Source organism: Acanthopagrus latus, chromosome 20 (assembly GCF_904848185.1).
Source record: "Acanthopagrus latus isolate v.2019 chromosome 20, fAcaLat1.1, whole genome shotgun sequence".
Lineage (NCBI taxonomy): Eukaryota > Metazoa > Chordata > Actinopteri > Spariformes > Sparidae > Acanthopagrus > Acanthopagrus latus.
In genome coordinates, this window is record NC_051058.1 from 11,291,515 (window position 1) to 11,319,199 (window position 27,685).

Consider the following 27,685-nt stretch of genomic DNA (forward strand, 5'->3'; position numbering starts at 1 on the left):
TGTTCGGGACTGACAATTAAATCAGTTGAATTGTCTCCGTCAGGCCTGTTTCACAGGTGCAACAACATGCTATTTTAGCCTCGCCGCCGCTCTCCCACACAGCAGCGAGGCTAGCTTTAGCCTCAGCGCCTCGACCGACGGCCGTCTCGCTCGCGCCGCCTGTCAAAAAAACCGACCCCTCCTGAAGTTTCCGGTCATCGCCAAACGGTAAGATTTGTCACACGGCCGCCGCATTCTCGCAATATCTCCCCGCAAAACAACCATCCTCGGCGTAGTCCTCCCCCTCCCTGTCGCTCTCTCCCTCTCTACATCCCTGCGAGTAGCGGATCACAGCATCTTCTCCTCCTCTCTCCTTTGGCGTGTCCTCCTCCCTCACCGGCGGTTACACAGGTAAAAAAAAAAACAAAAAAAAACCACACACACACACACACAAAATAACAAAACACACAGATGTCCGCAGACCGAGCCGCGCTACTATCGACCGCCTTGTTCCCGTCTTCACTTCTGATAACAGTTCGCGCAGTGTGAAGGCCCCCTGTATGATACTCCCTTCGGTTTTTCTTGCCGTAAATCGATATTTTCTCTCTCCTCTTCCTTCCTTCGTCTCACTCGCATCAGCATCCGGGTCCCACTCTCTCTCCATCCTCTCTCTCTCTCTCTCTCTCCTCTCGCCTCTCCTCCCCCGCCCTACTCCACCTCCTCCACCTCCTCCTCCCGATCATCTTCCCCCGAAAAATACGCTTATCTCTGCATCCAGCTCGGCAGCGGCCCCACTGTGGGCCCCCGTAAGCCGCTGCGGACACCTCGTCTCCCCGTTACAGTGTTGCCGTGAGGGCCATTTGTAAACATCATGGTGGAGGATGCTGGGCCGCTCTGGCCCTGTCAGAGCCACTGTCGTCCCGCAGGTGGGGTTTTGTTTACAGTCCGATTTGACACCTCTGGGATATCTTATAAATACCAATGCCTCAATGTAAAAAGTACTCCAAAGTAACTGGTACTTTAACTCAGAGAGGCTTCTTTGAGGGGCTCTATGCAGGGCAGAGCTGCCAGTGAGAACACTGAGGTCCTGTCCTCAGTTTTCTTTTCTGGGTCTTTGATATCTTGATATACATATTTGGTTACACTCCATATTATCTGTCATATCATTCGAATAAACCCCAAATATACAAAAAAAAATGTAAATTGGTAGTGAATTAAACTTTAGTTGATAGTTATTTCACTGTTAAGAAGCAATTAAATGCTTTTATTACCATTTACTAGCAATTTGTTATTGGATATTGCCAATTGATCTTCATAATACTTTGTATTTGTTGAATAGATACTGTGTAGTTCATTCATAAACTTTATTTGGAGGGCCGTTAGAGAATTGCAACTGATGCTTTTACCCGTAACAATCGCTTAATAAATGTTTTATGAAGCGTTACATTGTTTGTTGACTTAATACAATTAACAATGAAGTCACCATTTTTTAATTATGGTTATCCATGTCATGAAGTTCTTTTCAGCAAAGAAATAAGTTTAATACATTTAAGGAAAAACTAGCCATATTTGTTACTTATCCATCCATCCATCATCTGTACACATTATATGTACGCCGCTTAATCCTCTGCAGGGTCACGGGGATTTGTTACTTATATTTTAGATAAATATAATACTCTGAAAGGGACAATTATGCATAATGTTTTTATTTATTTATTTATTTATTCATTTATTTAAAATTCAATTTGAATCAGTAAGTAAAATTGAATCCTGGACTTTTTTCTTGTACATTCATCTTTACTTTTACTCAAGGTTCTGACTAATCTTTCATCCCCATTTATTAAAACTGAATGACCTGCACTCATAATCGTCTCACTCAAACTGAAGTACAAAAGTATTTGTAGCAAAATATCCTATTGCAAAAATAGGAGTATTCATTAAGCTGCAGAATTGCTCCTGCTATACTGTAGTAACATATTGTTTTTATTGTCTTTCAGAATGGCATTTAATGCAGCATTTTTAAAAAATGTATCACATTTTATAGGATGTTTCTATTTTGTATTAAAGTATTAAAGTCCCCTGCCACTCAAAAATATGTTTTTTTCTCTTTCTTTCTTTTTCTACTTGAATATTTGTGCTTCACCTTGTAAAATAATGTAAGTTAAAAGCTGAAAGTGTACATTTTCTCTGCGCTTGTTGAAAATCGAAGTTAAGAGGCGGACCTACAAGCCTGATTTGTGACATTGTTTTAAGTGTGATTTGGAAGGCTTCAGTGTTCATACACTGAGGTGTCCAAAATCACCCACTCAGTCACTACTTCTCACTCAGTACCTAGGGAGGTCTACATAGTGAGGTCATCGGTCAAATGAGAAAAACACTTTCGAACACCACACGCCATTTTCCCTCTCCATGGCAACAACAGTATAGGGTATGATAATTCACACTATGCAGTCATATAGTCTTTGCTATTTTAAGAATTTTAACAAGGCAAGTGGAAGTCTTTGTGGAAAAAAACAATATCAGACAGAAATCATGATTTAAAGCTAAAGAAATGTCTGGAGGAGCTCTATAATATAAGTGATTTAAATGAGCCGTCAGATTAATATAGTGGGCAAAAAATGAAATGAGTTCCTCCTGAGATGAAGCTAATGTAGAATTGTGAAGTAGAACAAAATGAAACTGTCCAAGTAAAGTACAATCACCTCAAAACTTCCAGCCGCTGACAGTATCTTCATACTGCTTCATTCCATTTTAATTAGTGCGCTCACTTAGTTTTAATGTTTGCTGATAGACTGTCATCACTGATGATATGTGATGGGGGGGGGGGGGGGGGGACACAGGTTTAAATAATCAAATTAATCATGGTTGCATCAGCTGCTTGAGTTTCAGGACGCTGATAAAGTGTTAATGTCCGGACTTCACGAGACACTTGAATAGTACAGAGCCATCCTTAATGTTATTAGGAAAACCTGTGCTTTTATCTGCTGTGTCAAGTCACAGTAAGGCCTGTGACTTGGACACACTATTACAGTGCTTCAAATATAATAAACACATGTTTTGCATCACTTTCTGCATTAACTGTCAGCTCCATTTTACCTGATATCGCTTCACATTGACCCATGATGAATCACAGAACAACAAACTCCCATAAAGTGCCACACATTTTATGCTCTTTATTGTCAATTGTCATTTATTAAGTATGGGGAAACAAAAACACGCGTTCTTTTCTTTCCTCACCCTTGATGGAAAGATGACCATCACACCACCGTAAAAAGAAAACAAGTATTGGACGCTGCTTGAAATGAATCAGGCAGAGATGCTAGATTTTTCTATATATATATATATATATATATATATATATATATATATATATATATATATACAGTTGTGAAAGTGGATAAGTAGGACATTTGAATGTATCATCTGTAAAGTGCCTTGAAAAAATCTCTAAAATCTCAGTTTGAAATGTTGTGTGTGGGCGGATAATTCCCCAAAGCCCATCTTCATCTGCGCCTATGCTGGTTGATTTGCACGCAGCCAGAAGGATTTGTCTCCAACCATGGAACAGAAATAGAACGGAAAAGATACTCATCCTACCATTTTCTGGTCTTTGTGCGTCTGATGGGACGCACATGGTGTTTTCAGATCAAAATACTGATACTAAACCGGACACATCCTGCAGGAGAAAATTAATACGGTCGACCTAAATTGATTAACACAAATCAGTCTTCACACATTCTAAGTATCGCACCCTGTTTGGTTTTTCCACAAGCAGTATTTGAAATAAGAGAATAGAGGCAACAAGAGGAGCTGGGGGAATAAAAAAGTAGGACAAAACATCTCAGTCAGATTGAATGAAGTTACCGTACTCAGACACAGTATATATTGTTAATGTGTCTGCTAACTGTGCTCCTTCATGGGATTTTTGTCACCCCACAGCTTGATCCTGAACCTCTCCGTCGGCTGACAGCACCAGCATCCACTCTGTCCTCTTGGATTACACAGGAGGTTATTCTGTCACATATGCCATGTGAGTGAATTCCCTGTGAGTGAATTCCTTGCTCCTAAACACCTTCCCCCTCCAGCTCTACTTATAACTCTAGAAAAACTTTCCCTCCAGGTCCCTTTCTAACATTTGTGCATTCCCAGAGTCGCTACAGTCATTGCCGGAGCTTAGACTGGCGAAATGACATTAGATTGCTCGCTGCAGGTACTAATGTGAGGATTAAGCAAAGATTAACAGGCTCTCCTTAATTCCATTAAGAGCACCCATTCTATGCCTGGGCAGTGAAGAGACTCCAACAGCCAGTTCATCTAATAATTTGAAGAACATAATATTTATTGCTCATATAATAATAGAGCCTAATTAAGTAGATAGCTTTTTCACAATGAAATAAGTCACTAAATGAATTCTATATCCCAGCTTCGTAAATGTGTATTTTTACTGGTTTCTTTTATAAACAGAATATCTTTGAGTTGTAGACTTTGTGAATATTAGACTTTTAGAAACAGATTAATCAACAATTAAAGGGTAACTCCATCTATGTCACACATCGTAGAGTGTTTACAGGTCTTCGGGAGCACTTCTGCATTTGTGAAAAAAGTCAAGCCTTTTGTGGCTCCAGAGGAAGCTGCATTTTAATCTGATAAATTGGCTCCAGTGATGTCACTCAGTGGCTAAGTTGCATTGTGGGTAATGTTACCACCTCCACAAGACCTGAGAGGACCCTATATAGAGCCGAGGTCACGCCCCTTGCAGTTTGCCCCATGCAACATTATTTTGGAAAAACTTTGTATGGTAGTGAATGAAGAGAGACAAAACATTTTTTGATCCTGCATGAATTGTGGCATGAACTACACGACTACACATATGATGTTTGTCAATCTAAAATCATTTTTTTTTTAACTTGAGAAAATTGATGAAATATAAAGACTGTTAAAATACAAAATTATAAAGGCTACACAGCCAACAATCACATCGCAGAACTGACAAACTCCTCTTGCACATAGCTGCAGCTGTCAATATGGGCAGTCTCATTGTGATTTTCATCTATTTTAGAACCTTTTCAGTGCCGAGCTGGCGGTTATGTTGGTGTTGGTGATGAGTTTAGTCAGACGATGTGGTTCACTGATCAGTTTAATACAAAACTTGCTGGTATTTTACTCAGATTAAGACAAACAGCAACTTTCTTGATATCTTTTAAAATTAAATTGACAAACATCTTATGTGTTGTTCATGGCAGAATTCAAGTGGGATATCCTTTCTCTAATTAGTACCATACAATTTTTTTCCCACCCATAGGACCCATAGGACCCACCAGAATTGGCATTACATCAGCTCTCTATAATGAGTGAAATGGGAAGAGTCACACTAATATGAAGTTGCAGCCCAAATAACAAAATCTGCATGATTACTAAACAAACACAATGTACTGTGTTAAATGGACAGTTTATTTTATTGATTTTATTTAGTGTTTTCGTGCATATATTTTACAGTGCATAGATCAGTGTCACAATATAACAGTACAGTACATAATGACGTTATAACGTTTCACATTAACAGAACAATACAGTATCAGAAGCTCAGTGTCAACACCCCTCCATCAGTTTCTCAGATGGTTCAGTCCAGTGCAATAAGCAATGAAGGGAATGCTGGGAAAGCAGGAGGACTTTGATAAAGTGAAGCTGTGAACACAAAAACAAATCAATTAAGTGAAAAGTTATGAGATGAAATATAATGTGCAGAGTATATAATGAATATGTATTTTAAATACAGTATAGCATCAAATGTATATTTACCTCACAACAATGGTCTATAATGATTTATATAAATAAAAAAAAAGAAATAGAACCACCTGGGTCATTTCAGTATGTAATTTCATTGAATTTGTTTCAAATTTGTTTTATCACCTGATTTTCTTTAGTTGTAAAGTACAACTTTATGTACAACTGTAATTTCTTTTTTCAGTTTTAGTCTAATTCTGTTTGAAATCATCCTGCACAAGCCTCAGTAATTATCTCCTAAACGTGAATCATTTTCTTGGTTATCTGCAACTGAAATTAGTAAAGTGATATGACAAAATGCCAAGAAAAAAGGTAAACACCCCAGTGTAGTTATGTGTTTTGTTTTGTTTTTTTTGAAAGAGGGGAAAAAAGTAGTTTGTAGTCATTTGAGTGAACTTACATTTTCATTGCGATGTATTCTCTTGTGTATTATGATCCCTCAGACAGTGTTTTTATACAGGCCTGGAAAGCATCAATCAGATCTCTACAGCCCTCTTCTCCCTTCTCTCTGACACTGAAACACAAAGCAAGATTTACAAAAACAAACCCTCTTTTTTGACATGTAACAAGGCTTTCAGTAAAAATTGTGCAAACATACATGATGTAAACATGAAGGTGGGTTGAAACAAGTGAATAAGTCGAAGTGACATCACCTGAAACTGTGTAAAGGACATAAGGATAAGGAATCTCTCTAAACCAAGTCTACATGTGCATCACAGGGATTACATCAAACTATTTCAACTCAAACCCCCACAGCTGCTCTTATCTGCATCAGATGAAGTATGATCCTAAGGTTGAGTAATCTGCACAGCAGCTCCACTAACACTAATCACCACGGCACGTGGACACACACACCACACGTCCGTCGGTTCTTCTGTGTAACACCAATCAGCAGCCTGGAATGTGCCGGTCCTCTGCTGCAGGTCATACATGTGGAAGACCATTTTTAACCTCAGGGCTATTTATGCTTCTCGCGACATTTATGTCACTGTAAGAGCTGTCTGTAAATGTCATTACACTTAGTTGTATGAGTGGACTTGCTGACAAGAAATCTATATGAACTCCAATTATACTTAATGATGACCCCACAGGCGCTCTTACAAGTTGAAGATGAGATGTTTATGTCATGCACAGGGCTCAATACTTGACCAATGTTTTGATAATTTATGTTTATTCAATGTATAAGTACAATTTTCAACATCTAATATTGAGCATAATTTATGACTCACCATTTGTCAATGTCCTCTTTGATGACCTGGCACGGTGCCGGCACGGCTTCGTTACAGTCAGGCATTTTGTCAGAGGAGAGCTGGAGTTAGTAAAAGTGTGCTGCTGTACGAGCTGCAGTCAAGTATGGGTAAAGATTAGTTACCGAGATGGAAGGAAAGACAGTAAGGGAGGGAGGGAGGAAGGGGAGGGAGGGAGGGATGGAGGGAGGGAGAAAGGGGATAAGGGGAGAGGCATGACATGACACTGACTGAGTATGATAAGCTTGAAAGAGGATATCTGGTGGAAATGAATTGTTACTTTACATTTTAATCAAAATCCTTACTTAAAGGTAATTATTCACTATTGTGAATTGTAATATTTACAATATCAATGAGGTAATAGAACAAACTCAGAAATATGTATTTATTCCATAACAGCATATTTCCAAGTAACCACTAACTGCTGCTGACTGTAATTCTGTTAGATAGATAGCTCCCTTAGACGTGCAGCTAGCGGTCTCAGCTGAATGCTTGGAGTGGTATTTTGTAAAAAGACAATGCAGGACTAGGTGGTTAGCATGCTAACTTCAGTAGATATCTCCACAACACCAAACATGTACCGTTTCGATAAAATGTTAAAACTCCTATTTCTTCACATTCTGATAGTTTTAATTTTGAGGGGGTATGTAGTTTTGGGAAAGGAATTTGAATCAGAAGAGAGAATATTATTATTATTATAATTGTATTCCTAAATAACAAACCCTTCCTTTTCATGACTGAATAAACAAACTAACATTAAAGGACAACATACTGTTTTACTTTGTTTACATGTGGTGGACCCTGCCACCTTTGAATTTCAAACAGTGTTCTGGGGACCTTATTTTTCTTATATAACAGCTTGTTTATTTATTTATGTTTGTTTGTTACCTCAGTATTACTATAAATATTACAAATATGAGTTTGAATTTCTTCTCCACAATCACATACTGCCCCTTTACATTTATTGTCTCACTATATTATTTTATTAGATTTACCTTTGTCTCTAACATCCTTTCCCATTCATGTACATAAATAATCTTAGTAATCTTACATTCTTTACTCCTGCCCTTTGTTTCACACTCTTTCTAATGAATATGCAGATAGCTGACCTTTTGAGCTAAGCATCATGCATTACAAAAGCCTAATAATGCATCTGGAATACTCACTACAGGGGAGGACCTTTTCCTGAAAAGGGACTGGGGAGCCTGACTTTGTTTAACACTGTTGGCTTAAGAGGTTGAGGTGAGACTTGTAGCATTTGTTTAACCTATAAAATGTTGAATTAGCATTAAACATGCTGCAAAATGGGAAGCAACTAATAGTCTGAAAATAATCCAGAATTTTGAGGCTTTTCAAAATGAAATAAAAGCAGATTTGTGCAGCATTAGAGAGGTTAATCCTTACGGGAGCATACATCTTTTTTAAAACATCCAACTCATCCTGTAGTGACTGTGTAGTTACGCTCATCTACACATCATGCATTTGAGAAGCATCCTGTTTTTGAGCATTTTGGAGGTTTAGTAAACACTGACTCACTTCTCGTCCCCCAGTCGAAGGTTTTTCATCCCACATCTGCTCCAGAAGTTCATTAACAAACATGCAGCTTTTTAGTAAAAAGTGTAAGGAGCGCAATTCCTAATTACTTATCATCAAAAGTAATGTTTTAACATTTTATCATGCATATTATTATAGAGTTTTATCGTCCTGTGCACATTACAGCACATTAAATTCACCTTCACCCGCCTGTTCCAACAATGGCAGCTGGATAGTGATGTGAAGCGTTTTCCTGGTTCCAAATGTGTTAAAGCCGTAGCAATATGTTCCTGTAAAGGATAAACCAGTGCCAGTTTTGCTCCAAAAGAGTAAGAAGAAACAACCGAGCAAATTTACAAAAACAAGCTGCTGTTTATTTTTTTCAAACAAAATAATGACCTTGTTAGTAAATAGAAAGTGAAAATTCAAGATAATATAAGATATGACTTTCTTTTTCTTTATCCCAAAGGAAATTCTTGTGCCAGAGAACGCTCAAAAATATGGTTACATCATAATAAAATAGTAAAAAATCTGTAAATCTGTCTGTGACACAATTATTAACAGCAAGGTACATGCAGAATACTATAAGACCACTTAGGATATATATATATATATATATCTATAGAACATTTATCGTCAGCATAATAAAATAGGTACAAAGATGTGTCCACAGTGCGAGTTATAGATGGAGTAGGATGGAACTCATGAGGTTCTTTGCCTTCTATATTTTGCATTGATGACACAGTGCCTCAGAAAGCACAGAAGTGTAAGATCAAATGAGTAGATCAAATGTGGTCACGACTGGGTATTTACAGATTGGTAGTGACATAATTCAGCTTCGCCACTAGGGGGCAACACACACTCTCTCACACACGCGCACACATACACACAATGATGGATAGCTGCACGAATAAAAGCCCCTTTCACTGTGTGCATCAGTATCACCTGTAAACAAAGGAAATCGCGTTTACATCCAGCGATATTTTCCTGTTTTGATTCCCCTGACTCTTATCTAACACCTTATCCAGGTTGATGCGTCTCAGATAATCCTGGTCAAAACACCAAAAGATGTGAAATATGAGCGAGAGCCAAGCATCTATCTCTCTGTTTCGGACTCCAGCGATAGGCGATTCCTCATCCTTTTCATAACCATCATTAAATCCAGTGTGCCATCTGCTGGTGGACAAATCAAGTGCACATGTGCTCCGGCAGACAGGTTCTCCGTGTACCACAATTAACAGAAAAAAACAAAAACACAATGATTTCTGGCATATCGTCAGGGGGAAAATACCTCCTGTTGGTGCGTAGATAACATGCAAACCGCAGCCTGTTTAAATCACGTATCATCTGACTGAAGGTGAATGCTGCTGTCTGTCTCTCTAAAAAAAAAGACTTGCACGATTTGGATGTGAATTTGCAAAGTGTGGCTGCTGCTAGAAGCCTGTGCAAATCTGGTTATTACTGGAAATACTTTTGCACTCGAACGCGTCTCGGCCAATCGCAGCGTTCAAGTACGAACAGCTGACTTTAATTTTTTTCTTGTTGTTCGTGGCTGCTGTTCGTTGTAAAATGTAGTCGAAATTGTGCTTCTTGTCGAAAATATGAAAAGCGTGCGGGGCTCGTCGGTAGACTGTGGGCTGGTGAATGGAGGTCACCGCAGACACTGAGTGAGCGAGTCTCAGCGGTGAGACAGAAGAGAGGGGGAGAGGGAGGACGGACCAGCGGCCAGCCGCCTTCAAAAATGGCGTCTCCGGAGGAAAATGAGTAAAAAATATTAAAACGCGGCCTGCTTTCTTTTATACTTCCTCGGTCGGTATTCGCGCTTTGTATCGCGCTCGCGTTGTGTTTTTATACGCTGCGGGGGGAAACTCGTCGTCGCTATTTACTTTGAACGGCTCAAAGAAAGCAGAAAAAAGTGGGGAGCGAGCATTTGGGGAAATAAAGGCAGCCCTGTTTTATTTTGATGCGTCGTTAGTGACAGCTAGCATCTGCTGCTAGCCCACAGCTCTGGTCCTCTCCGGAGGAGGGTGGGAACGGTTTTGTGCATGCACAGAGAAAGAGAGCGAGGGGGGGAGAAGAAAAAAAAAGAGAGAGATTTTTTTGGAAATTGGGGGATTTCTGTGCTCGTCTTATGGCGGAATGATTGGTGACCAACGTGGCCCGTCGATTGCAATCTTTTTTCTGGTTGCTAGCAGCGTAGCAGAGCCTAGCCTAAAGAAAGGGGAGGAGAGACGGTGAAAAAGGACGCATTCAAATCAAATGTTTATCAGCAATTCGCCCCATCACCGGCCGAATCCGCGGCATCTTCATCATGACCGAGGCTGATTTTGGACTAAATCTGCATTCGTGGAAATGATAAATGTGAAAGGAAAAGGAGGAAGACTGGCTTTTTTGGAGGTGGTTGGATTATAACCCCGTAGACCCCCCTCTTTTTTCATCCAGCTTTCTCCTCCTCCCCTCCATTTCTCTTTCAATATGCTGTTTTCCACTCCTGAGGACTTGCTTATGAAACCGGGGAAAATAGCCTGAAACCGACAACGGGAAAAGACTGGATTTTTTTCCGATTATCTGCTCTGCGACGTTCGCGTCGCTTTTGTCCTCATCGCACACATTGTACGCCTCATAAATGGATAGAAATTACCCGGGAACAGGATTCGGCGATTTGGGCGCAGGAGCAGGATGGAGTTACGAGCGATCGGCAAAAGCAAGGTATGCATTGGATTCAGACAATGTGCATGCATCACTGGTACTTTGCAGGACACGGTGTGGCCCATGTAAACAAATTGTCGCTATCGGGTTCATTTATAGTAGCATGCCCTGCCATAATGTGTAGTGCATTGTCATCCAAAACAGTTGCATAGTAATAATATTATAAACAGGATCGGAGCCGTGTGCGTGTCGTGGGGGTGGGCGGGGTGGAGAAAGGAAAGGTTGGGGATATGAATTGTGTGATTGACAGACGTGGGCTTTTAGGTGGACCTGGCGGGTTGGAGGTGGGGGTATGTCTGGAGCATCCATAGGAATTATTGTTCCCCGTGTGTGCAGGCCTGGACACAGACCCTGATAGATAAATCCACTGGATTGATAGGAGCTGCGAGGAGTGCAGACGCAGCAAAGCTCTCCCAGCAAGCCCCCCTGACAGACATCAACAAGATGAACTGATGCATATTAACCGGGGAGATGCATTTAATGACACCGTTTATTAATGACGTGGCTGCAAATAAAAAAGCAAATGGAAAAAAAAATCTTGAGGTGGAGGTGCTGCTGTAGCCTCAACTGAGATTTCTAATGCATTTTATCCAAGCGTGATCTAGATAATTGGTGGTGGGTTCTTGGGGTGATTTAGATTAATTTGCATAATTAAATAATGGCTGTGCTTTTTAACACAGCATCCAACTTGTACAATTTACGGGTTGTCCACAATAAAAAAAAAAAGAGAGAGAGAAAGAAAGCCGGGGTGATTTATGAGAAGATGAAAAATTGGCTGGACTGTGCTACATAGCTCTGTCTTTTAGCTTTACATTAGCCTGCAAGCTAGCGCTGTGTTGCATGGAAGTCAGCCGAGGCCTGTGCACGCAAGCATCCCTGCCTCTTGTAGCTTTTAGCTCCACATATTTCAGATATATTGACCCGCAGTTGGCCGCCCAATCAAACCCTAAAGCCACAATTCCACCATGCTTTCTCATAGGACGCGATATTTAGCGGAACAAACCCGGCCAGTCGCTGGTGTTTGCTTGCAGCTTAGCGTGTCTTTGCGTCGACTTGCACCATCCAGCTGTTAGCCGCATGAACACAATAAATAGGCGCAGACAAATGAGTCGTTTGTCTCTGGTTTAAATTGAGTAAACTGTTTTTTTTTCCCACCCTGCCTAAATCTGCCCATTGGTTGCAAATGGTTTATTTACACGTGAAAGACTGGCCTCGCCGTTTGGGCCTAGTCTCTGCATTTCTACCAGAGCTGCTGTGCATCGCTGCTAGGCGGTGCTACCAACAGCAAAAATGCTAGCATGTTATCTGGCCAGCCAGCCACGCATTTCGGCTGTCTTTGATGAAGCAGATTTCTGCAACTGGAAAATCCTCAGTATTGAATAAGACACTGATTTAATTTGGACATGTTCTAATTATGTAATGGTGGGTCCATTATATTAATTGCAAATTAACTATCCCATTATTTCTAAATGCCACTTACACTGCTGGGTTGACAGATTTGCATTTGCTGTTATACACTGTTATAATGCTTGATTGACTGATTGATTTATCTGAAAGACTTGACAAATCTGAATTAAATTGATCAGGGATTTTGGTTCACATGGTTGATTATTCGGAAGTTGCTTATGGATCCAGAACTAACACAGCTTTAAGTTGACATCTGATGTGTTGATTTTTAATTAAAGGGCAATTTACGTGAATGCCACATTTTCTGTATTTTAAAAAATGACCTGAGACCAGACAGTCTTTTCTCAAGGGTCACATTTTGGGAACAGTTTATGTAAATGTACTCTGAAATTAATGACACTTCACAATCCCCCCCGCCCCCCCCCAAACTCCCCTTCCTCCATAGTCTTGTATATGGGAGTTCCAGATCATCCCACCCTGAGTCTGAGCTCCTTCACCGACAAGCCTACGCCACCCCACACCCTCTGCAGGGCTATGCCACCAATCACCACCCAGGGAGCTCTGGCCAAGGCGGGGCTTGGGGAGCAGCTGGACGGAGTTTGGGTGAGATAAATGTCATACCTTCCATGTCACCACCATAAGGGGCCCCAGCAATGAATTATTGTGTCTGTCCTTGCAGGTCCCGGTAGGTTATTGTCATTGAAAAATGTGCACATTAAAGCTCAATTGAGTTGAAGCCCTGGATGTTAAACCCTGATTTCATAAAAAAGCCACAGCATCCAGTCTTGTACTTTTCTGATATATTTATGGGATGTTCTTAGCAACAAAGGTCAATCTGCTCGTAGATGCACTTAGAACCACTGATATCCTAAATTAAATTTGTATGTGTGACCTCAGGCTCATCAAATAAATTAATTAATTAATCTAGATCCTAAAACACTTTTTTCTAAGTCTTAAGAATTCATGGACATTTCTGCTAGAAGCTGTTGATATTTGTATTCTTAATCAGTTAATCATTTTTCATTGTTCTGTCTTTCCTTCTCTAAGGTCTGTCAGGGCTCTTTGACACTGGCCTACACCATGCTAGCCCCACTGCCCCTGATGCCTCCGTCATGAATCTGATCTCAGCCCTGGAGTCCCGGGGTCCCCAGCCTCCACCCTCTGCCTCCTCCCTACTCTCCCAGTTCCGCACGCCATCCTGGCAGACAGGTGGGGCTGTGTTAGATCTTCCCCCATGTGTTGACATTCAAAGAGGCCAGACAGTCAATATGACATTTAAAGAACCTCCAAATGTTTGGCTGCATTATTATTCAGATGGTGTTGCTATATTATAGCATTTTCATATAAAATTGAAGGATTTTACTGGACTTGTCAGTACTTTAAACAATGAATACATTTTACTTTTATTTAATAGTTTAAATAACAGCTTGAATGATACATGTTAATTTTTAAAATATTTCTTCCTCTTCCTAACAGCGATGCACACACCTGCTCCTCCTGAACTATTCATCTCTGGAGCCCTTCCTGGCTCTGGCTCCTTCCCCTCCTCTTCAGCTCTCTCAGCCTATCAGCATCCAGCATCCTTCTCCAGCCGCTCTTTCCCTGCCGCCTCCCTTTCCCTCCAGGACACACCCACATTCAGTCCCACATCCAATGGCCTGCTCTCCCCACATGACCCCCTATTACACATCAAAGCCCCTTCACAGTCCAGCCTGGGTTTTGATAGACTCCTGTCCTCGCAGGGTGCTGCGGCAGCTGCCTATAGGGGCAGCCAGGATCCCACCAGTGCCACATCAGCCCAGGCATCCTCTGCCAGGCACCTGCAGTCACACCAGTTCAACCTGCTGTCATCACAGCTCCAGGACCAGTCGTCTCAGCTGTACAATGCATCAGTGTTTTCCTCAGCCCAGCCCCAACCTCAGTCTCAGTCCCAGTCGAATTCGGCTCAGGAAAGAGCTGTGCCCAGGCAGGACAGCGTTATCAAGCACTACCAGCGGCCAACGCCAGCTCAATCACAGCTCTCATCGTCTGCAGCCCACTCCCTTCAGCACTATCTCAGCTGTGGAGGAGCGGGGTACCAGCAGATTGCCACTCACCACAGGCATGCGGGTCTTTCCTGCAGCCCACTGGGCGACCAGAGCCCCTCATCTGACCACAAGCCCCCCTCTCGCACTGAACAGTATCGGCCAATCATCCAGCCTCCCTATTCTTCTTCCTCCTCCTCCTCATCTTCTTCCTCAGCTGGGAAAGGTACCAAAAGCAGCTCCAGCAGTGGGTATTCCTCTGCCAGTTCTGCATCATCTTCAAGAACTCCTCACACACCCCCTTCTGCATCCTCTACCTCCTCTTCCTCTTCCTCTTCTTCTGCCACCTCTGGGGCTCATCCTTCCAACTCAATCCCCACCTCCAGCTCCAGTGCAGCACCTTCAAGGCAGCAGCCACCCCCCCAGCCAGCCCCCCCTCCCCAGGCCCCTCAGCAGCAGCCACCTGCCACCTCCAGCTCAGCCCCTCAGTCTCTCCCTAAATCCTGCCTCTCAGGCTATGGTTCTCCTGTGCCCCCAGTGAAGACCCCCACGTCAGCTCTTACTGGTCAGACCCCGCCCCAACAACAGACACAGTCATATTCCCCTAACCAGCCCCCTACTTCCCACCTGGCTCAGTCATACGGAGGCTTCAGCTCACCACAAGCCCAAGACCTGAGCTCAGGTACAGGTGGGAAAGGCTATGGCAGCTTAGGAGGGCGAAGCCAGTCATACTCAACTGATATATATGGAGCTGACTCTGCCTATGGGTCACTTCCATCCTCTCTGGGTGGAGCTGGAAGCCCATCGCTGGGCTATGGAGCCCCAGGTCACTCACCTGCCCTTTTAAGGTCAAGTGGTTCTTCAGGTAGTGGAGCTTCTGGGGGAGGAAGTAGTAGTGGTGGAGGAAGTGGAAACTCTGGGTCAGGAGGAGGAGCAGGAAATGGTATGACCAATGAAAGAGGTGGAGGTGGAAGCGGTGGAGGGTCTTATCATATTCCAGACTCTAGCCCCTCACCATCAGGCAACTCGGGCATCATCCGTCCAGGGTTGCATTCCCCAGTACCCACCTGCCCCACGCAGTCTCCAGGGGGTGCAGGATCAAATAAATACATCTCCTCAGTTCTCTCCCCAACCTTCCTTGCCTCCCCACAGGGCTACCCCGACACCAGAGGCCCCAGCTCCCAACCTCAGTCTTACCATTCCACCTCCTCCAAAACAAAAGCAGACACTTCTATGCTCGGAGTGGGCTCTCAGAGATCCCAAGAGGAAGTAGATGACGATGAAGAGTTCTTGATCCAGCACTTGCTGCAAGCCCAAGCAAGTCCTGGTCCCCAGGCTGCTCACCACCATCCTCAACAACAACCCCAACAGACATCCCAACAAACACAGCCTCAGCCCCAGTCAGTGCCCCCAAGCACTGATTCAGGCAAAGGGCTAAGCTATGACATGGGTAAGACCTCTGAGGAGAGGTACCACCCCCAGAGTGTCATACGTACCCACAGTGCCACAACCACTGCTGGAGTGGGTAATGCAGGGTCTGGAGGGTCCATCTCGGGGCTGGAAAACCAGTTGGAGATGTCACTGAAGAAACAACAACAGCAGCATCAGCAGCACCATCATCAACAACAGCAGCAAAGGAATGAGAGGGCTGTTGGAAGCAGCAGGAGCAGTGGAGGGAGAGGCAGTGCTGAACAAGTGCACTCCCACCTCCATCACCATGACAACCTAGGTTCAGTTGTCCACTATGGGAGGGGTGATCCATACACCCAGCACTCCCTTGCTCCTCAACACTCCTCACACAGTCAACATGTGTCCTCACATGCTCAGATACCACCCCACACCCAAATGGAACTCCAAAAGAAGCCACAGGAGCGAGCTGAAATCCCTTATCCTCGGAAAACACCGGAAGTCCAGCAGCAGCACTCTCAGTCTCAGGCTACTGCCTCCCTCATGGACTCTCCTACTGATCAGACCCGTCAGCCGCCACACCTGCTCCAGTCAGTGCTCTCCCACACCACCCGCAACAAACTGGAGCCCCACCAACAGCACCACAAGATGGACTCCCATCGGCAACATCCGCAGCATCACAAAATGGACACCCACCAACCACATCAGCAACACCCAAAAATGGATGCCCATCCTCAGCATCAACAGCACCAGAAGATGGACTCCCATCAGCATCAACAGCACCACAAAATTGATTCTCATCCACAACATCCACAGCACCATAAAATGGACTCTCATCCCCAGCAGCAGCACTCTATTAGCCAACAGCAGGCTGTAATGGAAAGTGCTGGTGGGGCACTTGGCTCAAGTAAGCATCAGGCTCAGTCTCAGTCCCAGTCCCAGCTCCAGCTTCAACTCCAGTCCCAAGCATTGGAGGTGGCAGCCGCTCACTACAACCACGGCCCCCCTCCACATCAGCACGAGCAGAGCCAGGTCAAACAAAGCTCAGTAGTGTCTTCCTTGGACATGCTGGAGCGCTCCCTTTCGCAGACCTCCAGCACAGACGTAGCTGTTGGAGAGGACAGACGTGGTGGAGCTGGCAGTGGGGGGAGGAGTGGAGGTGGCAGTGAGCGCCACAGACAGCAGCAGCAAGAGCAGCAGAGGCAGCACCCAGCCCACCACCACTCGGCTTCTGAACTTCACTCCTTCCTCTCCGAGCCTGATATTGGCTTATCTACCCCCTCCCACATGCACCATCTTTCACAACACCACCCGCAGCAACAACAACAGCACCCTGGCTCTCAACACCAACAAACCCACCCTCATCACCCTCACTCCCAACCCCACCCTCACCACATACCCCCACCTTCTGCCTCAGCCCACTCCCAGCCTCAGCCTGACCCACAGCAACCACTCTCATCCCAGCTCACCCCTCAGCAGAGCCAGATGGACCAACAGCGCTCAGAGCAGCACCAGTTTGACACAGTCAGCCCAGTGGAGAAAGCAGACCAGAATCAACAAAGTAACCGCTTTGTACCCCTGACTTCCATCTGCTTCCCTGACTCCCTTCTTCAAGATGAGGACCGATCCTTTTTTCCAGGAATGGAAGACATGTTTTGCGCAGAGGACTACAAGTCGAGCTGTGCTGGAGGTGCAGGACCAGGGCAGGAGGAGATGAATGAAAGCCACACTGGGCAAGAGGGAATGGATTCAATGAAAGCTGGACCGGGTGGAGGTGGAGCGGGAGGAAGTAGTGGAACTAGCTATGACATGATGGGCCACCATGGTGGAGATCAGGGTTATGAACCATACTGTCATGGTCTGGAGGAACCCAGCAACAACACCATGACTCTGGATCTAGACTCCCTTAAGACGCATGAGCTCCCTTCCACTGTCAACACAGAACAACTTGGATTGATCCAGTCTCAGGCCCCAGCTATGGGTATGGGTGCAAATACTGCTGGTCCCAACAACGCTGGAGCTAAAATGTCATCTGGGCCTGGAGGGACTGGCGCAGGAGCCGGTTCTATAGGCCTCCAATCTCCCATTTTCTGCTCATCACGTCCCAAGAAGCTCCTGAAATCCAGCTCTTTCCACCTGTTAAAGGAGCGCAGAGACCCCAACACACTGCCTAAGAAAAGTTATGCTCAAGAATATGAGTTTGAAGATGACGAGGATAAAGCTGATCAACCAGCTGACATCCGGCTGAATAGCCGGAGGCTCCCTGACCTTTTGCCAGACTTGGTGTCCAGCTGCAGGAAGGGAGGAGGAGGAAGTGGCTCTCTCAGCCCTTTAATGGGTGACATTGACTTCTACCACTCCTCAGGCTACTCCTCTATGGGCTCACATTCTCTTATGCCTCAGGATGGACCCAAGAAGAGAGGCCGAAAGCCCACGAGACCCAAGAGGGAGGGTCCACCTCGGCCAAGAGGCAGGCCTCGCATCCGTCCGATGCCTGAGCCCTATACTCCACGAGGAATGATGGGGGAGATGGGTGGAACGACAGTAGGAGGGGGATTCAGTGTGGAGGGACGAGGTAGAGGCAGGGGTCGTGGAAGCAGAGGTAGAGGAGGGAGGAGGGAAGATATGTACATTGAAATGAGCGGGAAGGAACCCGATCAGATGCACCAGCATCATCTCCATCAGCAGCAGCCGCAACCGCTCCACCACCAGCCACAACAGCAGATGCATGAACCTATTCCACCTCTCAAGGTTAGCTTGAATCAGCCACAGTATATATACACAATATGTATGTTAAGGCAATTTGAAAATCTTAATATTTTCTTTCTTTTGTTTCAGATCAAGCTACCAATTGGTACCCTGTCCTCATCTGATGCGTTGCTGAGGACAGACTCTTTGTCTGGCACAGACCCCGCTTTGTCAGATGGCTCAGTGGGCTCCGCTCCCTCACTCGGTTTAAGTCCTGGACCCCCCTGCAGCGCTGACAGCACCAGAAGTCAGGACAAGAACAAGCAGAAAAACCAGATGATGAGTGAAGGAGTGGATGAAGAGGGGCTAGAGGACAGGGTAAGAGCTAGTGGACTATGTCGTTATGTTTTAGAAGACAAAACATTTATGTAAGCTTATTTTATACAAGTTGATTGCATGATAGTTATGGAGGTCACTACTATTGTGGTGGTATTTGAAATGAGTGAAAGTGTCTCGTTTGTATTACTTGTAGGGTGATGAGAAGGACTCCGAGTCCAAGGCTGGCTTCGTCGCTTCATTCTTGGACTTCCTCAAGACAGGAAAGAGACCTCCAGGCTTGGACATCTCTCCTGGAATGGAACCTGACAACGGTGAAAACTCCCCCTGTAAATCAGGAGGTCTGCGCCCACTGTCTCCAGCACCACCTCCTCCACCTCCGCCACCTCCATTTGGGGACAGCGAAGGAAATGGAGGTCTTGCTCTGGGCAACTGCTCCAGCCCCAAGCGCTTGGAGGATGAGCTGAAGAGGAACTTGGAGACATTGCCGTCATTCTCCTCTGACGAGGAGGACTCAGTCGGAAAGAACCAGGACCTTCAGAAGAGCATCTCTTCAGCCATTTCTGCTCTGTACGACACTCCTCAACTAACTTCGAACATTCAGCCCCCGCTGTCTCCGCCACCTCCACAGCCTCAGCCTACCCAGTCCCCTCTAACTCCTACATTGCAGCCCCCTACACTTAGCCCACAGCCTGCCATGCACACCCCTCACACCTTGCCCGAGTCCAGCGAACCTGATATCCTTCAGCCAGAAGAAGGAGACATGGATGAGAACAAAGAGGATGAGATTGAGGAGGAGGAGGAGGAGGAGGAGGAGGAGGAGAGGAGCACAGGAGGGGATGAAGAGAGTGATATGATGGAGGAGAGAGAACCACAGCTGGAAACCTTGGGTGCCCCTAATCTTGATGGTGAGGCTTGGAGTCAGCTTTGTATTCATCTCTTGTCCCATTTTCTTGCACATTGATTTTTCTGCAGCTCATCTTAAGAAAATTAATATTTTCCCCTCAGGCTGAGCTATTGCTCTTTTTTTAGTCTTGTAAAATATCCCATTCTGTATTTCTTAAAAAATATTTGATTTGTTTCTTTTTTCTGTTTTGACATTTTAAACAGTTTTAAATTGATTTTTAAAGTTGACTGTAACCCTAATCTTTCCTCTTTCTTTCAGCTCCCCTCACTGAGATTCCTCCAGCGCCAGCAACTCCTGAACCTCCCTCTGCCCCTCCATCTCCCGCCTCATCCTCTTCCACTCCTACTCACTCACCCCTCCCTCCCCTCTCCCTCCCCTCACCCCTACCTCCGCCAGAAGAGGAACAGGAGAATTCTCAGCCTCCGAGCCCCGTCGCTCCCACATCCCCATCTCCGCCACCTCCGCCACCCGCTACTCTGCCTCAGCCAGCAACTCCTCCTCCTCCGGCTTCCCCTCCTCCCCCATCTTCAGCTCAGAAGGAGTCACCTATGCCATCACCAGAGTCCCCTGCCTCTCCCGAAGAGCCCCCAGCTCCTAAGATCACCTCGCTACACCTTGCCCAGAAGCAAGAAGATGCAGCCATAGCTGGAGAGAGTGAGGAGGATGAGAGTGAGAGCGGAGGGGAGGGCATCTTCAGAGAACGGGACGAGTTTGTGGTACGGGTGGAAGACATTCGAACTCTGAAGGTATTTATGAGAGTGTGTGTGTTATTGACAATCACAAAGTACTTTGTTAGGCCAAAAATAGATGTGGAGAAGCAACAAACCGAATAAATTATTTTAACAAAATCATTAGGCTGATATGTAGGTGTCAGAACATGCTAAAAATAAGTACATGATTGTTAAAAGCTTGAGGCCTGAGTGTTCTTTTTTTTCCTAAGTAAAATGAGTTGAAATTTGAATTCTTCAGTAGTTGCAAAATTACAGAAACTAACCCTTGTTTCATGCATTTGGGCACAGCTGGCCCTGCAGACGGGACGTGAGCCTCCACCCATCTGGAGGGTGCAAAAAGCACTGCTGCAGAAGTTCAGCCCAGAGATCAAAGATGGACAGAGACAGTTCTGTGCCACGAGCAACGTGAGTTCCCCCTTAGTCTCCAGTGATCCAACCACACGTTGATTTGAACTCTTTGCACTGTCTCTGCTGCATCATCACATATAATAAAAATATTGTAGTATATGCTGGAATATGCATCCAGACTATATTAATAACACTGAACGTTGTGGCTAATTAACCTTTACACCCTGTTTCTGGCCCAGTATCTTGGATACTTCGGAGATGCCAAAAGGCGATACCAGCGAATCTATGTCAAGTTTCTGGAGAATGTCAACAAGAAGGATTATGTCAGAGTCTGCTCTCGGAGACCATGGCGCAGAGCTGCACCTGCTCTCAGGTACCTGTACATGCCATTTCAAAAATTCTGTTCATATCGAATCAGTGCTTGCTACACTTAGTTTGGATAAAGTCACTTTACCCAGATCAGGGAGTACCAGGAGCCCCTCATATGTAGCCATTATGTGGGTACAAGTAGGGTGGGTTGGTCGACAGAAACCTATTTACTGAAACAGGCCCTTAATACTTTAGATATCACCGTTTTTATCTTTTGTAAGAATTTTTACCATTTTAATTTTTGCTCGATATAGGCTATCAATAAAGGTGAACTGCAAAGTAGCTGTTATTATGTTACACAAAGTGTGTTGATTGGACCCTGTTATAACAAACTTATGTATCACAAACATGCATGGATCCCAACAAACCTTCTAGAAAATATATTTTTATTCAGTAACAATACAGAATACAGAACAATATTGTAGAATACCAGAATCTATATAAATAGTGCCTTTTAATTAAAAGTGCACCATGTAGTTTTTGAGAAATAAAGATTTTCATTGACTGATTTTAAAAAAAAAAAAAAAAAAAAGTTTTATTTATGCCTAAACAAACAAACTGACCTTAAAGGACAGCACAATTTCATTCTGTTACTTTGTTTATATTTGGCAGACGCCTTTCTAGCTTAAAACAGTGTTCTTGGGACCTTAATTTCCTCTGAAAACAGCTTGTTTATGCAGTTATAGAACAGATACATATTTTGTTTGGATTGAGTTTGAATTTCTTTTCCAAAACCACAAAGTGCTCCTTTATACTGAAAGATACTATCTTTATGTAGATTACGATCAGAGCTCCGGAGATCAAAATATTACATAGGGAACAGTCCTAATACATTCTATTAAAGTGCTTTCATCTCTAAAACAATTTCTTCATCACAGACGCCAGTCCCTCCCCAAAATGGCTTCACCTCCTGCCAGCCAGGCACCGCAGAGAGTAGTCGAGAAAGAGGAGCGAGTCGCTCCACCAGTGCAGCGTGAACAGAGGGAGAAAACAAGATCAGCAACCACGACGACAACAAAAGAACCACGGGAGAAGAAGGAGGCTCCAGCAGCTGTGCTCAAGGCCAGGGAGAAGGAGAAGGAGAAAGAAAGGGAGCCTGAGAGGGAGAAGGAGAGAGAGAAGGAGAGGGAGAAGGAGAAGCGAGTGCAGCTACAGCAGGAGAAAGTGGAGAAACGTGCCGCAGCAGCAGCAGAACGAGGCAGAGCCAAGGAGGAGAAGAAAGCAGTGGAGAGGAAGGAGAAGGAGAAGGCTGAGCGCCCACCCAAGTCCAAGCCATCCAAAGTGAAGGCGGAGCCACCGCCCAAGAAGAGGAAGAAGTGGCTAAAGGAGATACCTTCATCATCTGACTCGGACTCATCAGAAGAGGCAGCTAGTGAGAACGAAAGTGAGATGCCATTTTGATTCTTTATTCATTTTCGATTTTAACAAGGAGGAAGAAACAATGCAGTTGCTATTATGTCATGCTGTTATTAAAGTCAAAGTTTTGTCCACTCAGTGCCGGTGAAAGGTGGAGTAAACAACCGTGCCATGAGGGAGATGTTCAGGAGCTACGTGGAGATGCTGGTCAGTACAGCACTGGACCCCGACATGATCCAAGCCCTGGAGGACACAGACGGTGAGACCTGCACACATGCACACACTGTCTCTTGGGCCTTGACGTGTAGTCTGGCCTGCCTGGTCACATGACCTCTGCATCTTGAAAGGCATTTTGATGGCATAGGTTAGATGAACAAATCTGCACAAATTTCACCACCAATGACGAGCAGAAGCTGCCAGGTAGCAGGGGACTTCTGTAGAATACTGTAGTATATTTCAATAAATATTTGAATGTTTTTTACAATTGAAATAAACAAGGTGTGACAGGTCGAGGGGAAGCCCCCAGTGAGCCAGTGAGAGCCGCTTTGCATCTGCCCTTGGTATTAAAATGATTGGCAGCTACATGAATGATGACTAATGAAACTTCCTTTACCTTGATTGGCCACCAGATGAGCTTTACCTCCCACCGATGAGGAAGATTGACAGCATCATCAGCGAACAGAAGAGGAGGCTGCTGAGGAGAATCAGCATGAGCTCTCAGCACCAGGTAATCTGCCCTGAATGTACTGCGTCCGTCCCGGACATGTCTGACTGAAGTAACATCTTTGATTTTCGGTTTTCCGTCAGTTTTTGTTTCATTTCACCATGTTATTTCATTAAAACTGGAACTATTTTTTTTAATGGTCTTTAGAATATGCTGCTGTATGTGGCACGGGAATCAATCCACTGTTAAATGGCCTGGTGGAACCTAATAAGAACAACGCTGGTCTCATTTATAAGCAGTATCATTACTGAAATGGATTCCAGCGCTGAAACAAATTGATTAGGCTTGAAACAGAAAGTTTATTTACTACAAATGTCAGATGTTTGTTGTTTCCAGCTGCCTTTTTTTGCTGCTTTTTAATTTGGATTCCATGTCATTGTATATTCAATTCACATTAAGTTTTATATGCTAGATGATTATTGGGAAAAAAAGGCAACAGATTTGATGGTAATGAAAAAATAATCACTTACACAAGCGTTTTTGTTGTCTGTTTGTTTTTTTTCCCCCCTTTTTTCTCGGATCATTCCCTGTGTCAGCTTCTGATTTGTACCCTCCTTTTTCTGCCTCTCTCCTGACAGGAGGTCCTGCATGCGTACCCACAGATTATTGTAGACCCCCTGGACACAGGAGTGGTGAGGGTGCGGCTAAGCGGGGATGCTTACAACCGCAAGACCCTCAACAGAGTCAAAAAGTCCCTGCCTAAACCACAGGTAGGAGTGTGTGTTAGACTTAGGTAGTTAGATTTATTTTGAAGTGACTGCAGTAAAAGTACCCTTTGCTCATTTTCTTTTTTTTTTTTTTATTTGAGATGTCAAATATTTAAACACATTGTGGACCATCATGAGAGATTGTATTGTATAATCAGGTGATTCTTTCTGGTTTCTTGGTGACACAGAAACCATCAGTAAATGTAACCATTACTTATAAAAAGCTCAGTGACAGTGTAGGGCTGGTGATAGATGGACAATGAGGGTGTGAGAGGGTAAAGTGGTCCCAGCTTCCCCTCTAACACCTGCTGCAAGTTTCCAAACCTGCTCCACTTTCACTCTTTCTTACACAGAACTGCAAGATTACTATTCACTGCAGCTTTGTTTTTTAAAACTGATTGTATAATAATATGATTTTTTTTCTTTCTAGGACCTTAAACTGTCAGCCGATACATATCGGATCTACAGTCTCTACCACTCCCTGCATCACTATAAATACCACACCTTCCTACAGTGCAAGAAAGAGGTAAGCAGCACCTTTCTAGCATTTTAACGCTTCAGTCATGTTTGGGCTCATGTCCACCTAATGTCTCTCTACCAGAAAAGCACTGGCAACTCTGCACATTGATTTTGATTGACATTAGCTGACACCATGGCAACAGAGGGTCGACTACACAGTTAATACTCACTACCAAACTTCAGTGTATGGCCGACCACTCATAACAGGCTTTTCTCTCTATATACTCTGTAATACTATGAGTCTTTCTGTCTGATAAAGCTCAAGATGGACCGTGATGACCAGAACAAGCTTCTCCTGCTTCTTTTGGTTACCATGGTGACAAGTCCCAGCCTATTTAACATGTGATTAGTTTCCTGAAAGAGAGCAACTGTGGTGACACCTTCCTGAAAAGCTCTGAGATGTTTAACTTGAAGTGATTGAAGCAATTGAAGCAATTGAAAAGGGACGTTGGCACTCAGAAATTAATGCTATGTGGACACGGTCGTTAGCCATGTTTAATGCCAAGATATTTTAATGTTAGAGCTTGTTTTGTCCGTACAAACATGCTAGAAAATGTAGCGCTTTGGCATGAAGCTACTGAAATATACGCTGTTAGGTAGACTTCACACAGCCAGCTTGTATATGCTTTCTTCTTCTCCTCAATTGAGTCTTGGCATCACAGTTGTCTGTGTTTCCGTCCCACTTTTTCAGACCAACACCATTGAGCAGGCAGCTGAGGACCCGGGCCAAGAGGAAGTGGTGCAGCAGTGCATGGCCAACCAGAGCTGGCTGGACACCCTTTTCGGCTCCTTCATCGAGCTGCTCACACTCAGTACCAAAGCCTGAGACAAAACAGGAGAGATGGAAATGAATTAAAGTGAGAGGATTTTAAAAAAGAAAATACAAAAAACGGACAGAGATGGATCCTACTGTACAGCCCCCCCGACCCTCTTCAAATCTCTAAGATCTGAGGATGAAATTTTGAGGCCCTTGACGAACACAAGGGGGTCTGTTCATGTGACCTCGGACACTGGCCTCTTGTTCTTTTTCTTGTTGTTGATCAATGACTAAAGACATGTCGTACTTTGTGAGAAGGAAGGGACCCCACCTGTTCAGGGGTCGCTTGGCAGGTCAAGAGGGAATTGACCGCCGGTGAAAAGGGAGCAAACGCGAGGCGGAAGGGACAAAAAGAGGAGGAGCCGTAACGCCAAGTCAACGGAGGAGAAGGAGGAGCCACTGACATCTTGTTAACTGTGTGTCATAAAGACGATAGTTCAAAGAGAAACTATTACCACTTAGTTTTTACATAAATTATTTTTTTGAAGACTAACATCAGCTGTTGGCTTTTGAAAAGAGTGGAAGAGGGTGAGAATGCTTTTTAAAAAAAACTGCGTGTAGAGTGTGCCGTGAGCAGCGTGAACATGGACTCGTCCACGGATAGAAACATGAAATGTGATAATAAACACTCTCTCTCTCTCTCTCTTTCTATCTCTCTCTCATCCTGTGCTATGTGAAGGGCAGCCCCAGTCTGCTGTGTGATAATATATAAACACATTTTTATTATTTATATGAGGAGGTTTTTAACTTAAACTCTCACAAGCACTGGGTCGCTGCCCTGACATTTTAAATACCTTTTTATTTGCCACAGGTTCGGTATACAATCGTGACCCACATATCCAAGCCGTCTTCCCCTCTATACAAACGAACAGACGTCGAGACAGAAACATTGGGTGCAACACGGTGGGTGTAAAATAACTTTGAAAAAAAATGATAAAAGAAGAAGAGAAGAATGGGAAAATCTATTTGAAACTTAACATTGTTGTGCTTCAGTTCAATCATCAGTCATGCAGGTGCAAAGAAAAATAAGTAAACTATCCATTTCCCATTGTGGGAAGAAGGAGTATAAATAAGTAATATTTAAAGAGGAAATAGTCATTTCATTTTTATCATTTTGATGTTTGTGCATACTATGACTTATTTTGAAAACAATCTAATTTTCCATAAAAAAAGGAAAAAAAAGACATGTAAATATTGTACAGTTCTTGATGAAATTCTTTGTCCTTCTGTACATTAACTCTCCTGTATTTGAGAAACAAATAAAATCTGCAAAGAACAAATGGTGTTTCATTTCCCTACTGTGTGTGTGTTTGTTGTTCTCATACATCCATCTGTGTGGGGACATGGTTGGCTGGTCCTCATTTATTCAGGAGGCTTTTTAGGTAATACGGTGTTGTTTTGGAACTAAAGATAGAATTAAAGTCCCTCCTTTCATTACAAAGTGTGATTTGCTTGTTTTTCTTTGACACAAATGTTTGACCTTTATGTCAGTGCAGTTCGACAGAAGAAGAGTACATTTTAAGAATGTGTGGTTAACTGAACTTCTTTTGATATGTCTTATGGGGATCTTCAGCTGTGGAATCTAATCTACACTTCAGAGGGAAACATTGATAAATAAATATTGCTTTTTGTTATAAATGTGTGCAGTTTATTTAAGTACATCTTTAACAAGTAGTTCAGAGAGACAATTAATTGGCAGTTATTTGAATCATGACAAAATCTTTCATAACATTTTATGGTTCCAGCCACTCAAATGTGATGATTTGTTGCTTTTCCTTTTAGTTATTCTAATTATTTGATTTTTTTCCCTATATTTTTAGCTTTGGGTTGATCGAAATTTTAATTTCTCACTGTTTTCACAATATTTATGAAGCAATCAGTCAATTGATAGAGAAGATAATCAGCAGGTGAATCCATAATGACGATTGATACGTCACTGTACAAAACAGCACTTCTCCATCACAAACAACTATCGTTCTAAAATATCATTTTTAAAAAAAATAGTACTTGAGCCTCAAAGTATCTGATATTAAATGTGCTCCAGTATAAAAAGTGCAAGTTAAAAGTAAACTATACATATTAGTTGCATGTAT

The 27,685-nt window shown here is 43.6% G+C and overlaps 1 protein-coding gene across 3 annotated transcripts; it reads left to right on the top strand.

The window, feature by feature from the left end:
• Nucleotides 1–250: 250 nt before the first annotated feature.
• LOC119009226 (proline-rich protein 12-like) lies at nucleotides 251–26,872 on the top strand. 3 transcript variants are annotated; one of them, XM_037080209.1, is made up of 16 exons: nucleotides 251–390; nucleotides 3,919–4,009; nucleotides 13,105–13,262; nucleotides 13,707–13,868; nucleotides 14,136–18,841; nucleotides 18,929–19,156; nucleotides 19,311–20,022; nucleotides 20,280–20,767; nucleotides 21,041–21,157; nucleotides 21,340–21,473; nucleotides 22,348–22,853; nucleotides 22,965–23,084; nucleotides 23,455–23,552; nucleotides 24,128–24,259; nucleotides 24,687–24,782; nucleotides 25,467–26,872. In XM_037080209.1, the coding sequence occupies exons 4-16, from the start codon at nucleotides 13,772–13,774 to the stop codon at nucleotides 25,599–25,601; spliced, it is 7,569 nt and encodes a 2,522-aa protein (XP_036936104.1). In that variant the 5' UTR covers nucleotides 251–390; nucleotides 3,919–4,009; nucleotides 13,105–13,262; nucleotides 13,707–13,771; the 3' UTR covers nucleotides 25,602–26,872. The 3 variants fall into 3 exon arrangements, with proteins under 3 accessions (XP_036936104.1, XP_036936105.1, XP_036936103.1); XM_037080208.1 differs by lacking the exons at nucleotides 251–390; nucleotides 3,919–4,009 and adding an exon at nucleotides 9,309–11,252; XM_037080210.1 differs by lacking the exons at nucleotides 251–390; nucleotides 3,919–4,009; nucleotides 24,687–24,782; nucleotides 25,467–26,872 and adding an exon at nucleotides 9,290–11,252 and having other exon boundaries at nucleotides 24,086–24,222.
• The last annotated feature ends 813 nt before the right edge of the window (nucleotides 26,873–27,685 follow it).